We start from the raw sequence: 13742 nt of genomic DNA, 5'->3' as shown, positions 1-13742 counted from the left end.
CCCGAGAGATCGCTTCTCGACGAGGTATACCTCAAACGGGCCGGACACCTCCATCGGCCGCTGCTCAAGCAAGAGCGCGACAGCTGTCTCCTGAATCCCATCGACGAAACCGAAACAACCAGCAGGCGAAGATCCCACCATCGATCATGGAAAGTCAGCAGCTCCAAACGGCACGCAAGGTGAAGAAAGTTGAAGACGACGATGCTTTTGCCAAGTTCTACAGCAACCTCACTACAGGCACCATGTCGAAGCTCTCCTCCGTTCTCGCTTACGCCGGTTTGCCTCTCACTGCCGAAGACGCTGTTAATGAACAGTACAAGCAGAAAGCCAAAAAGGACACCGTCAGCGCCAGCAACGAGCCGGACGTGAAGAAGATCTTCTCAAAAGCTGCACTAAGTGCAATCGAGGACGAACATCGTCAACGCGGTTCTCAAGGACGAGTCTTTGGTCCCGCGGAAAGCTTCTACGTGGTGCCGACCGGCGGAGGCACATACTCATATGCCAACATTGCGAAGCCAGTGCAACAGCACCACACCGCTATTGACGAGGACGACGAGGAGGCCTTTGTCGATGCGCGTGAAGCTCAAGCGTCCTCGCCGAAGAGCAGTCGCTTCTCATCTCGAAGTATCTCGGGTAAAGGCAAGACAGCAGAAGAAATCGAGCTTGAGAATAAGACTCTAAAAAGCACGCTCATGGAGTTGACGCAACGGCTCAGCGGCTTCGAGATGCACTCCCAAGACGCATCAATGGCAGCGTTGACGCAAAGTATGGCGAGTCTCAACAACTACGGTGGTCTGGGTACGACGGCAGGCGGCGCAAATGATGCAGGACTTTCGGAAAGAGTGCAGCATTTGGAGAGACAGTTGGAAGCGAAGACGGAAGAACAACAAAGGTTGCTGAATACGAACGCAAAGCAGGAGAAGATGCTGAAGAAGTACTCCGCAAGATGGGAAGAGATCAAGAAGAGCGCTCAGGAGAAAGAGAAAGCCAAGAGGGTGAAGATGGAGGGCGAGAAAGGCGGAAGCGGGGAGGCTGAATAACAGAGGACTTGACGATCATGATTATTTGACGACTTGATGATTACGATTACAATTACGATCATGTTCACTGTACAGGACGAGATCTTCCCTTCCGACGCTCCCACCTGAGCAGCGTCTCTTCCCAACCCGCCCATCGTGCCATGCCGCCACCCATGTCTCTTTTTGACCAACTCTGCTCCACACTGAACAGCATCCTTTTCACCTCGCGAGCGAGGATCGGCGGCAGAACCGCCCGGAGAAGCCGGTCGGAGCATTCCAGATAGTTCAGCGTGACCTCTTCCACCGTTGATCCGCCCACGCAGTAGTGCCAGGCCAATCCGTCGAGTCGTCCAGCAGCACGTACATAAGCCCACCATCTATACTCTCCTCAGTCAGTGGCGTTTACTTGGACGACAGCCAACGAATGCTCATCAAATCTGGACTGTTGGAAATCCTGCTTATGGAGGACACGTACTCTAGCCCCTCACTCCATTTCTCATTCCCCTCGGTACAGAAAAGGACAACCCTTAGATTCTCATTGTCCCTGAGCGCTTCCAACTCGCTCGGACTTGAGCTTTGGATCATGCGGCCGATGGGACGGAAGTCGAAGTCGCGGATAGGAATCGTGATTTTTGCCTGTGCTAGCATGATCAGGTGGACTTCGTTCCGACATTGTTTCGATGCTAGCAACAGGCTTGGTGGCGAAGGTGGATGGGTCTTGCGATTGGCATATTTGGAAGCCGCCAAACGCAGGACGTTGAAAATGGAACGTTTCTCCTGGGCGACAGGGCTCGGTCCTCCTGTCTTGAGCGAATCTCTAGGGGGCTGGTACGAGATGGTGAGGTCTTGAGCGGCAAGTTGGTATATCACATTCTTGACTTCGTCAGGGAGCGAGAAGAAGGTGATGCGTGGAGTTTTCTTGCGGCGGAGGAGAGGTTTGAGCATGGTGTCGTTGTTTCCTTTGTCTTCGTACGAGTGCTCCAGGCGCAAGGGCGCAGTTGAAGCAACCGCTTGGAGGAAGAGGTCGGCTGTAGAGTGAGGTGCGATACCGCGGTTGAGGGATGAAAAGTTGAGAGAAAGGACGAGAAAGGACAGGGCTAGAAAGCTACCTTATATACCCTCTCTCTTGACGAGTTGCTGGTACGCTACGACTTGGTCTCCTGCTAAGTTGCCTGCGTTATGACCGTACTCGTCAATAGAAGTGTGTTCAAGCCAAAAGTGGCTTTCCATCAACTCACAATCGCAAGCCGGACTGAACTGTTCTCATGTTTCCTGTTCAACTTCAGAGGTCTCTCCACAATCTGGCTCGATCAATAGTACCATGGTTGTATCCATCCAACCATCTCTCGTGGAGACTCTCCCCAATTGCCTGCACCTCCCAGGCGAGTCCCTCTGGCATAGCGTATCTAACCCGATCTAACGCATGCAGGCATACCGTGTAATAGTCCCGCCTGCTCGTCAAATGAGCGTTTCCACCTTGTAGTGTTGCCGTTCCGGGTGCAGCGGCGCGGTATTGCCAAGGGAGACGACTCAGGCCGGAGGAGCGGTGGGTTGCCCATCGTCTGCTCCGGGATTCTCGTTAGCTACATAAGTGGACGCAGTTGCGGTGACAGTCTGAGAGCACGCATTTGCTTGTCCGAACGAGACTGAATAGGACAGTAGAAGGGAACATGGGATCGTACCTCAGCCTCTCATCCAACCGCTTGCCATCTCTTTTCTTCACGGTCAGAGTAATCCACAAGCTCTCGCTGGTTCTGAGCGCTTTCAGCTCTGTAGCGTACAGACTGCCCTCCAGTCTAATCACGTCCTTGAAGTCGAACTCGGAGACCCTGACATCGATGCTGGCGGTCGACAGCATGATCGGCAGGACTTCGTTGCGACATTGTCTTGACACCAGCAGTAGACTTGGGACTGGACGCGCTTGAGCAGCGGATCCTGGTCTATTGGTCGAGGACTTCTTCTGGTTCTTGTCTGTGATGGTCCGTAGAGTGAGAGCTAATCCTTGGGTGGCGAGTAGATAGACCTCATTTCGGAGTTCGGCAGGGAGCGAGAAGAAGTTCGTGGATGAAGCTGCTGACGTGGCAGCAGGACATGGCCAAGAGGTGGACATTTTCCTACGAGAGAGCAGAGATATGAGGGAGTCTTTGCGATTTCCCATGCTGCTGTTGGGTAGGGTTCCGAGGTCAGAGAGAGGTGGAGCAATCGAACGCGAAGTACCACTTTGCCCGCTATTGCATCTGGGCAGCTACGCTCATGACTTTACATGACTTTACATGTTCGCTTGCTTAGGTACCTCACTCTGGGGCATTCCTGGTCCTTACGACGACCGAAATGTGAGCGTACGGCCGCAGATTCAGGTTCGTCATGTGTAATGCAGCAGAAGGGAAGAATGTTTCCCACGAATATTGTTACATAAGTGTGTAGTCTACAACACCTCGGCCACGGCACGCTCCTGCTGACAATCCGACCCCTGCGACTACAGAGTCACAGCATTATTGCCCTGCACACCGTCGCCCATGAAGAACTTCTTGCTCTCCAGACACCTCTCGCTCTTGCATCCTGGACACCTCAATCCCATCTGCCTGCTGCACACAATGCCCGATTGCAGGTGAGACTTCGCTAGGTCTGCCAGTGCATTAATGAACGTCGGGCTACCATTCAAAGACTCCGCTCTCCTGGCACGACCGTCTGCTCCCATTTCGTTTGCCTCGTGAATGACCTCCTGGTCGATCTCGAACAGAGTCTCAATGTGATCCGAAGTGAACGCAATGGGAACGAGAACGATGTCCTTTTGACCTCTCTTGATGAGAGACGGGACCGCCTCGGCGGTCTGCATTCCCAACCATGCCGACGGCCCGACCTGTGACTGCCACACCAGACGATATGGATTGCGGTGTCCCAACTCTTGTTGAACAGCAGCCACAGTGGCCGCGACCTCCGCCGGATATGGGTCGCCACGGTTGACGACACTCATGGGCAAGCTGTGCGCGCTGTAGAGGATCACCACACTGTCCCGGACTTCCTCGGGGTATGTCTCCAGGACCTTCGTGATGTTCTCGGCAAAGGATTTGACCAGGCCTGGATGCGTCGGCCATCGGTCGATGACGCTCCACTGAATAGATCCCTCCTTCGGCGCTTCAGCATTGCGTGTGGGCGACTCCAGTCTTTGCCTCCACTTCCACAGCTCGTTCAATGAACTCCCTGTTGTGCTGCAGGAGTATTGAGGGTATTGTGTAAAAGCCACGGCACGCCCTCCTTTTCCGTTGCCAAAACCATCTTCCAGTAGCTTCGCGTACATCTCTTCCGTCAAAGGATTGGCGTAGCGGAATGCCACGTACGGCTTGTGCGGTGCTGACTCCGGGTTCGTCTTGTCCAGAATCTTGCACATCTCCGCCGCCTGATACTCGCTCCACTTCCTGATCGGACTGCCACCTCCAATTCCCGCGTATTGCTTCTGAATCTTCGGGGTCCTCCTCCTGCTGATGAGAGGTCCGAGGTAGTTCTGCAGAGGGCCGAGCGGGATGAGATCGGCGTCGGCAAAGAGTCGAGACAAGAATCCGCCGACCTCATCAGTCGTCTGTGGTCCTCCCATGTTCATGAATACCATCGCCGTAGGACCCTTCTTGCTCACGGAGTTCTGAGTGACAGGGGGCACCACGGAGGCCATACCACGATCGCTCGTTTGCCATGTCCGAGGCTTGTGCTGGAGCTGTTGGCATTGTGCTGCCGTTGCTCGCCGTGTGAGCGTCTGGAGAGGTTGGCGAACATTCATCATTGCTGATGTATTGTCGATGTTGTCGTGTGGAAACAGTGAAACAATAGCGAACTCGAAAGATTTGGGAGCTTTCATGCAGGCGTAGATCTACCAGGATCTGGATCGCCGTCATCACCAAGCTACGCGATCGCATTGGCTGACCGAGGCTGGATGACGAGTGATGAGTCAGTGCAGTCCTGGTACGGGTAGCTGCCGTTCCGGATCGTTCACTCCAAGATGCCAAGCATCGTGCCTTCCTACTTTGCTTCCATCAAGGTCACGCTATTGTTCCCGGAAGATTCAGAACGCGCGAACAACCTCCTGCAAAACACCAGCGACGATGTCTACAGTCATCATGCCACAGCTATGTTGGGCGTGCGTCCTTCCGAGCAGGTCAACGGCCACGAGCCTTTCTACCGAAGAAGACTGGCCATATCCGAGTCTCCTCAACCCACCTTACCCCGCGCCCCTCTCCTTGATGATCGGCTTGATGAGGGCAGCTTCGCATGGCAATGGCAATAAGAAGCCCGTCAGTATAACGTAGGTGCGGAGACGTCCCAATTTCTTTGCTTGTTAAACCTCTTCTCCTTCCAAATCTATACAGTGGTACCAACTACCAATCGTTATTACTATATCAAGTAACGACAACCATCATGTCTTTCAAGGTTCCAGATTGGGATGACCTTCCGGACGTTGAGGGAATGCCCAAAGGTGAGCTGCTATTCGCGGGTTGAGATCTTCAAACCTCCAAAACTGGCATTCTGACAAGCTCTAGGTTGCGCATGGGGCGTATTCGACAAGGACGGCAAAAAGGATATCTATGGAACCCTCAACTTCCTCACGCCAGAGGTCATCAAGGCCGCCTACGCCGAAGCCAAAGACGGAGTCTCAGTCTCCCTCAACTGGCCCATCGGCGCCATCAAGACACCAGGATTCGGCCGCAAAGGACTCGTACACAAAGTTGTCAGCTTCGTCGGCAGTGCGCTCGATTGCCACGGCTACGATGACGAGCTCGAATTCAACACGCAGTGCAGCTCCCAATGGGACTCGCTCGTCCACTTCCACCACCAGCCCAGCCAGTCGGGCTATAATGGCACGAAGACCAGTGTCGAGGAATTGACGCAAGAGCACGGCAACGAGGACACCGAGGGAAAGCTTCCCACTCTCAATCAATGGCACAAGCGAGGAGGCATGGTCGCTCGCGGCGTCTTTATAGACTTCAAGAAATGGGCTGACGAGCAAGGCCGCTCATTCAACCCTTTCAACGACGACAAGATCACCGTCGAGGACATCGAGGCAATCGCCAAGAAGCAGGGTGTGGAGTTCAAGCAGGGCGACGTGATCATCATCCGCTCTGGCTTCACCGAAGCCCTCACTGGCATCTCCGGCGAGAAGCAAGCGGAACTGATGGGCTCTCATCGAGTCTGCGGTGTGACCGGAAACGAAGAGACGGCCAAATGGTTCTGGAACAAGCACTTCGCAGCTGTGGCGGGAGACATGATCGCGTAAGTTCTTGAAAAGTACAAGACTCGCAGCGTCAGAGACTGTCTCGGGCTATGCCGAGTCTTGGAATCGTCCAGTCATCATTGTCTAAGCATCGCTGACCGTTGTCCCAACTCGTATTTAGGTTCGAGCACATTCCACCGAACATCAACGGCAAGGAGGCTCCTGTGTCGGACTTGGTTTTGCACCAGTACTTCTTGGGCCTGTTCGGTATGAGCATTGGTGAGCTCTGGGACTTGAAGGCGTTGTCCGAGACTGCGGCCAAGTTGAACAGATATACTTTCTTGTTGACCTCGGTGCCGTTGAATGTGCCCGGCGGTGTTGGCTCTCCGCCGAATGCGCTTGCCATCTTTTAGGCATATCATCAAGGCGAGACTGCTGTACATATGGATGCATATCACCGTATGGTCACCGACGCTCCCTCAATATCAAGTTCCCTGAAATTCTCGGGTCTGTAAGAAGCACCACAGGGGTATCCATTCTTGAAGAATCCCGCACGGTGTCACGACCTCTCGACAACTTTTACCAGTTGGGTCGCCCTTGTGTTCAGATCACACCTGTTGGCAAGATTCAGTTCGAATTGAGTACCCCCACGAGCTTGTCTTCACCGACCTTTTCCGACTTGACGTGTTGTCAAACCGGGCACATTCCATATACCGGGTCGAACAAGGTTGATGCTGGATGATGGGCATCGGCTCATGGCCCATCGTCGGACTCTGTGGCTCGCTGCTGGACTAAACGTCCAGAAAGTAGCGATGGCATATTAACGGCGGCTCGGTCCTTGCCTTGCGGTGGACGGAGAGTAGTGTCCATCTCCACATGTCGATGACAGACAGAACTGAAGCCCTCAGCTCACCTTCCAGGCACTAGCCAGCCATCGGGCTGACTGAGCGCGAGGCCTGATGTGCCTGCCTCATCGTCATGCGTCTATCGGACCAGGTGTTCGGTTTCGATCTCAACAACCCTCCACGTCCGGCAACTCGCTGCACCCCACGGACTGATCTCACGCGGTGTTCAGATGTGGCCTCTTCACATTGGGCAGTTGCCACGGGATGAGATTACCGAAAGCAGCATCTCTTGCTGGGATATGCCCTACAACAAAATCAAATGACAGCTGCCAGCGAGTGATTTGTCCATGGATAATCCTTTCCTCAGGTGTTCTCCGCTGCCTGCCTCGCCATATGCGACTGCGGTATGACGAGGTGACAGAAATAACGCCATTCGATCTGTGATGGTGCTGCCGACTATAAAGTCAGCTGTGTGTCGCCACGTGTATCACCTCTACAATCATGTCTTGCTTCACGACCGGGAGCTGACACTTGCAGAGAGGCGTGAATTGTCAATCCTTTCAATCCCACACAAATCGACAAATTCACAGCCATGTCCGCCCCAAGCTCACCGCAAGGGCCGTCAAAAGAGCCCTCGAACTGGACTCCTCCTCGTCAAGGTCGTCGAAGATCTGTAGATGAGAAGCATCAGCAAAGAGACTCCCCACGCAGCAAGCCCAACACCGACCAGACCATGAGCTTCAGACCACGATCCAGAGGACGTCGTTACTCATACTCTTCGAGCTCATCCCGGTCTCCATCCCCAGTCCGTCGGGAAGAGCGTCGACGACCTCGACGATATGAATACTACTCCCGCTCTCCATCGCCTCGTCGCCGAAGAGACTCACCACCTAGTCAGGCGAGACCAAGCCCAGATAAAGAATGGTACCGGAAGAAGTCCCTCTGGGCAGCGGCTGCATCTGTAGCCACCATCTGCGCTTTATTGCCGACTGCTGCGTCCGCAAGAGCCACACAGAATTCTTGCAACGCAACGAAAAGCTCGGCAGAGGCAACGCGAACTTCTGCCAGAGCGACGCAAACTTCAGCAAAGGCCACCCAGAGCTCTGCCCATGCCACCCAGAGCGCTGCCAAAGCCACGAACAGGAGTGCCGACGCGACGATCCAGTCCGCACAGGCGACGTTGCGAGCGGCTCAGGCTGCCGAGCGGAGTGCCAGGGCGGCGGAGAGGAGCGCGACGGCGGTGTCGAACACGGCGATGGCGAACGGGCACCAGGACCACCGAGGACGATATCTTGGTGGCAACAACAACAACAACAACAACGTGCCGCAGGGAAAAGGAAGTCAGCTGAGTCGAGGGGGAAGGTCGCTCGAAGAAGGATCGAAATCTGGCGGGCAGAAGTTGCTCGAGTACGGGCCTTTGAGAGAGGCCATGATGTCGGCTGACATAGCGACTGGTGCTGTTCGAGCGTGATGAGCTTGGTCTTGGGTGTCGTTTCGTGGTCATGGCGTACTTCGTGGGGTTGGATTTGTTTTGCGTTCCAAGCGCCGATGCGGGCATCTTCGTTCTCATTGAACTCGCAAGTTTGTTCTGAAGCTCTTTAGCATTGTTCTGTGTGTTGATAGTGGTGCATTTCTCGCCGATACTAATTGCTTTGGCTGGGAGTGGGTAACACAAGATCATGGAAGACTCTCAAGTGCCAATTCAGTCAACTTTCTGCGTATGTCCACTGTTGTGCAATTGGATTCGGAACAGGTATTAACTCATCTTAGAGCCGTTCGTATTATACACAGTCTGGCGCAAGGGTCTTTCGTTCAGCCTTCCCACATCTACTGGAACCTCTTCTCTGCCGCCTTCCAGTTGATCACATCCCAGATAGCACCGAAGTACTCGGCCTTGCGGTTCTGGTACTGGAGATAGTACGCATGCTCCCACGCGTCGATCCCGAGGAGTGGACGGAACTGGCCCACAACTGGGTCCTGGTTCGCGTACGTCTTGATCTGAATGGCTCCGGTCTGAGTGTCTTGCACCAACCAGGCCCAGCCAGAGCCTTGAATGCCAGCAAGAGCAGTGTTCATCTTCTCCTTGAGCTTGTCGAGCGAGCCGAAGTGCGAGTCAATGGACTTGGAGAGAGCGCCGCTTGGTGGCTCGCCACCACCTTGAGCCTTGGGTGCGAGGTTCTCCCAGAAGAGAGTGTGGTTGGTGTGGCCGCCTGGCATTGTATCAGTCATGAAGTCCGATCGGGAGGTTCATGCATTCTCTCTCACCTCCGTGGAAATTGATCATCGGCTGAATGGCGATCTGAGCCTGAATATCACCCTTCGCTTGCGCCTCTTGCAGTTTCTCGATCTGGGTGTTGTATGAGGTCACGTAAGTGTTGTGGTGCTTGGAGTGGTGGAGCTCCATGATCTGGCCGGAAATCGCTGGCTCGAGGGCGCCATAATCGTCTGATAGCATTCATGTGTCAGTCATCAGGCAACAAGCTTCCAAAAGCATGGGAATTCTTGGAATAATCGTACAGGCGAGATCTGGGAGAGTGGCTTTGCCGCGAGTGAAGGTGGTGCTTGCGAGAGCTGCTCGCTTCGCGGTCGATGGAGCAGCGGATCGAATGGCGGTACGCAGAGCGTTTTGACGGAGTAGAGTGGCGGCCATGTTGTGTGTGAAGGTGAGAATTTGTGGTCGAATGCGGTCAAGCAGAGTGAGTTGTGAAGAGGAAGCAGTTGTTTGTTGAGTTACCTCTTCGAAGGAGCGAGGAGAGCTTTCTAGAGACTGGACCTGGAGCTTCAGCCTTTGGCCGAACAACGTCAACGTCATGGGGCATGGAATCCATTGCGGATTTCCGCCATGTCCGATCTGCCGACAGATATTCGTAGCGAACACGGAATGTGTTTGAAGTGAGCAGCTCAAGCATTGGAAACCTCTTGTTTGAACGACGTGGATTTTGGTAGCTGATACGAACCATTGCTGCGACGTGCTCACCCGTTCCATCATCGCTCTGACAGAGCCTGACGACGGTAACAGAGGAGAAACTCTGCTTTTCACATCATATTTCGTTCGCAGTAAACGGAGTGTGCCCGAGCTCATCGAGCAGCCGCGACACGTCTTCCTTGCAAATGAACGGACGACACGTAGTGTGCTGAATAGTACATGTGTATGGAGATTGCTATACAGGCGGATGCTCCTCGGGTTTCTGGCTGGCTCGCATCTTTGCGGTTTCTTTTCATTGACCAGGCGTAGGGATACTGTAGCAAGCGGGAAGCCAAACTCGGATTCCTCCCATCGTCTACCGTAGCTGCCTGAACAGCTTCGGTGCAGCACACTGACTGGCGCAGTGCATCATGTGGAAGACTACATCATGTCAGTCTAAGCGCTCGTTTCCGCAGGATCAGGTATGCTCGACTTACACTCCTCAACACAGTCCTCCTCTGCCTTTCCGTGCTGCTCGGTTTGGTGCTGCACACGCTCGGCGCACTCATCGTAATGGTGCTTCAACGGCGCACATGCGGAAGTCTTGAGGCATTCTGTTCCACGCTGCGGTCAGCATGCTATCATCGTCTCGTTTGCGAGTCCAAATGTGTGGGCGCCGGTGGGCAATGGGGTGATTCGCAGCGTGACCGCTATACGCGCAAAATGTGTGCATGATCGAGCCATGAACTTACCTTCCTCGAGCTTGGGCTTGATGTCTTCTGGCTCATCCTCCTCCTCATCCTCCTCCTCCTCTTCTTCTTCTTCTTCAGCATCGTCTCCGCCCTCCTCGGCCTCGCCACTCTCTTCACTGTCCTCGCTCTGCTCTTCCTTGTTGTCCTCGCCTTCGGAGCCCTCGTCGCCACCTGTTATCGCAATCTAGTCAGCCTTGAATTCTCAGGCGCGCACGCTCAATCCACCAGTCAGGCTCTTCCGGATTGCATATGCAGCGGCGCATTGCGAATGTCCTTACCATCATCCTTTTGCGGCTCCTCGGCCTCGGCGGTCTGGACGCTCATGGCGGCGTAAAGATCGGAGACATAATCAAAGATACCCATCTTGTCGGCTGATGGGAGCGGTCGTATCGGGCACCAATGGCTGATGTGAAGAGCGTAGGTTTCTTGAAGTCGAGCTGTAATAGCAGTGCAGGAGAGTCGATGGGAAAAATGGCGGAACGTGCCGGGCTAGTAGTCATCAACTGCACTTTGGTTGGCCGAGGACTTCCTTCTACTCACTCCAGCACTTCAGCCCGTCGACATGTTCGTTCACTTCCACCTCTGGGCGCCAACATGCTGGCACCATCGCTCGTCCTCGGCGACAGATTGTCACAGTGACTCCTTGCCAGACTCCAAGTTACTGCGGCCTCGGAAACGCGAGTTTCGCCGTCGAAATTTGCGAACATACTGCCCTGCAATGTCGCAAGCATTGCACTCACTTATCAGCAGGCGCCTGTTCACCAGCCCCCGATGCTAGGTACATTTCTATGATCAAATGCCGAGTATGGATATCCATGGCGTCGGATCCGCTTCGTGGCCTGGCATCTCCATTATTGGACCGTGAAACTGTAGCCGCCAGTCTGTTGGATGAGGAAGGCTCTCGACTTATGTCGACGCGCCGCGCCAAGCAGCCATGCAGCACGCAGCGATGGATCGGAATAGTATGTAGACCGCCTGGCTACAGATAAAGTAATTTGTTCTCTCGCATTGCTGTCCTCTACACAATTGTTTTCACATCTTTGAGCATGGGGTTTTTCAGAAAGTCGAAAAAGTCTACGGAAGCAACAAGCCCTCGGCCAGTCACCAGTCCATCGTCTCGAGAACAATGGCGCGACCAGGAGCTCAGTCGTCCGATGGATGTTTCTCGAGCCGGTCAGTGCCGGTGTCGCGACCTCGATCCGCAGAGCAAGGAGATCCGTCTCGTCAATGTTCTCGCTGGCCAGCCTTCAGATCCGATGCGCTGCTCGCTGATCTATACGCCCTTGTCACATGCAACTGTCCCGTTCGAAACTGTGTCATATTGCTGGGGAAGATCGACATTGGAGAAGACGATCGAAATTGATGAACGACCTGTTGCAGTGACAGCCAGTGCAGCTGGCGTCCTCTACCGGATGCGCCTTCCTGACATCAATAGACTTCTCTGGATCGACGCCATTTCGATCCGACAAGACTCAGACCGTGAGAAGCCTCACCAAATTAGCCTAATGGGCTCAATTTACTCCCGCGCTTGGAGAAACCTCATATGGCTCGGAGACGATCACGGAAATGCCGGCGAAGCCATCAAAGCGCTGCGGAGCGTAGTGCACGATCTTCGAAGTCATTGTCGGAACGATCGCTCGATTTGGGATTCAGTCCATTCAACCGTTCGTCAGGGCGCGGCGGAGAGCTACGTCGATACTGGCATTCACCTGACTTCTTTGGCCGCCTTCTTCGCCAGCGATTGGTTCTCACGACTTTGGGTCGCGCAGGAAGCTGCATTGGCAGCCCAAAGCCTTTGTCACTATGGGCCTTCAACCATCGATATGATTGACGTGTTACAAGCCGCCGCTTGGTTGGAGCATAGTCGCCATCTTCTCCCAACATCACTGCGCAAAGTACCGTCACTGTCAAAAGCCGCCATGCTCTGGGCACTTGTCGACCGTGCAGCTGTGCCCAGTCGTGTTCACGATGCGAATACACGCGATCTATACAGCATCTACCTGAGGACTCGAGATCTGGATGCGACCGTGCCGAGGGACAAGATCTATGCGCTTCTAGGCATGCTCCAGCAAAGTTCGGCGGAGTGTCCCCTCCTCCTGAAGCCTGTGTATGAAGGGAAGTCCGACATGGAAGTCTTCCGAGACGCGACGCGGGCAATGATCGAACAGTCTGGGCACGTCAAAGCACTTGGATTGATCCAAAGCTGCGCCAGTCAAGGTTCGCGCTGGCCGTCTTGGGTAGTTGACTTCACGCAAAGCCGTGGCATGGCCTTCGATGCCTCACTACTTGCATCGAACCACTCTCCTGACGGTGGAAGAAGCGCTCGCGTGCTACCGTTCAGCTCGAACATTGATCCAAATGTCCTCACGCTAGAAGGAATCGTGGCCGACATTGTCGCGAAACAGACCGGACCTATGGATGTTCAACGTTCCGGGCCAGAAACGTGTCCAGACAACGTTCAACGCACGCTCACGACCATCTTTAGGCTTGCTCAAACTGTCCGAGCTGCGCAGACACCAGGCATGTCCGAAGACATAGGCATGTGCCTCATTGGAGGCAGGGATTGGCGGCACTTCGAGGGTGAGCGTATCAATGCTGGCGACTTTTCTGCTTTTCTGGTCTACATTGGGAGACACTTGAAGCCCCCACCACCACCGCAGTGGCCGTCAATGACACAGTATGGAAAGGAAACAGAAATGGCGATACGGTACTTCGCCAAGTTTGAGAAAACTTCATGGTCGCGCTCGTTCTTCACTACTGAGGCCGGCCGAATTGGGCTGGGTCCGATGGGACTGCGAGAGGAGGATGTAATCGCTGTCCTGTTCGGAGGGCAGACGCCGTTCGTGCTACGACCGCTGCGCGACGGAAGGTACAAATTCATCGGCGAATGCTATGTACATGGCATTATGGACGGTCAGGCAATGCAGCAGCATCGTGCAGAGAATCGACGTGACATTGCATTCGAGATTGTGTGAGGAGAACCTGTGTGTCGTAGATAGCCGGAAGCAACGACCACTCATA

At 54.3% G+C, this 13742-nt stretch overlaps 6 protein-coding genes across 6 annotated transcripts; 3 read left to right on the top strand and 3 right to left on the bottom strand.

The window, feature by feature from the left end:
• Positions 1–76: 76 nt before the first annotated feature.
• MYCGRDRAFT_103603 (uncharacterized protein) lies at positions 77–1106 on the top strand (the record flags this gene model as incomplete). Its single annotated transcript, XM_003854519.1, has 1 exon — positions 77–1106. One exon carries the CDS (start codon positions 147–149, stop codon positions 1038–1040), a length of 894 nt encoding a protein of 297 aa, XP_003854567.1.
• A 344-nt stretch (positions 1107–1450) lies between these two features.
• Positions 1451–4822, bottom strand: MYCGRDRAFT_108472 (uncharacterized protein; the record flags this gene model as incomplete). Its single annotated transcript, XM_003853647.1, has 6 exons — positions 1451–1461; positions 1589–2047; positions 2258–2276; positions 2455–2581; positions 2702–3089; positions 3528–4822. The coding sequence occupies 6 exons, from the start codon at positions 4792–4794 to the stop codon at positions 1451–1453; spliced, it is 2271 nt and encodes a 756-aa protein (XP_003853695.1).
• A 562-nt stretch (positions 4823–5384) lies between these two features.
• On the top strand, positions 5385–6723 carry MYCGRDRAFT_103601 (uncharacterized protein; the record flags this gene model as incomplete). Its single annotated transcript, XM_003854520.1, has 3 exons — positions 5385–5484; positions 5549–6278; positions 6401–6723. 3 exons carry the CDS (start codon positions 5427–5429, stop codon positions 6630–6632), a joined length of 1020 nt encoding a protein of 339 aa, XP_003854568.1.
• A 2073-nt stretch (positions 6724–8796) lies between these two features.
• On the bottom strand, positions 8797–9788 carry MYCGRDRAFT_69430 (mitochondrial superoxide dismutase [Mn]; the record flags this gene model as incomplete). The annotated part of the gene is made up of 3 exons (XM_003853646.1): positions 8797–9274; positions 9330–9509; positions 9582–9788. The coding sequence occupies 3 exons, from the start codon at positions 9712–9714 to the stop codon at positions 8892–8894; spliced, it is 696 nt and encodes a 231-aa protein (XP_003853694.1).
• Positions 9789–10284: 496 nt separating this feature from the next.
• Positions 10285–11101, bottom strand: MYCGRDRAFT_108469 (uncharacterized protein; the record flags this gene model as incomplete). The annotated part of the gene is made up of 4 exons (XM_003853645.1): positions 10285–10410; positions 10467–10583; positions 10722–10892; positions 11000–11101. The coding sequence occupies 4 exons, from the start codon at positions 11082–11084 to the stop codon at positions 10346–10348; spliced, it is 438 nt and encodes a 145-aa protein (XP_003853693.1).
• Positions 11102–11875: 774 nt separating this feature from the next.
• Positions 11876–12280, top strand: MYCGRDRAFT_38090 (uncharacterized protein; the record flags this gene model as incomplete). The annotated part of the gene is made up of 1 exon (XM_003854521.1): positions 11876–12280. A coding segment is annotated over one exon (405 nt), but the record flags the coding sequence as incomplete, so codon positions are not given.
• Between the last annotated feature and the right edge of the window lie 1462 nt (positions 12281–13742).

This window comes from Zymoseptoria tritici, chromosome 3, assembly GCF_000219625.1.
Source record: "Zymoseptoria tritici IPO323 chromosome 3, whole genome shotgun sequence".
Lineage (NCBI taxonomy): Eukaryota > Fungi > Ascomycota > Dothideomycetes > Mycosphaerellales > Mycosphaerellaceae > Zymoseptoria > Zymoseptoria tritici.
The sequence above is the reverse complement of the archived record's forward strand: the minus strand, read 5'-3'. Positions and strand labels throughout refer to the sequence as shown.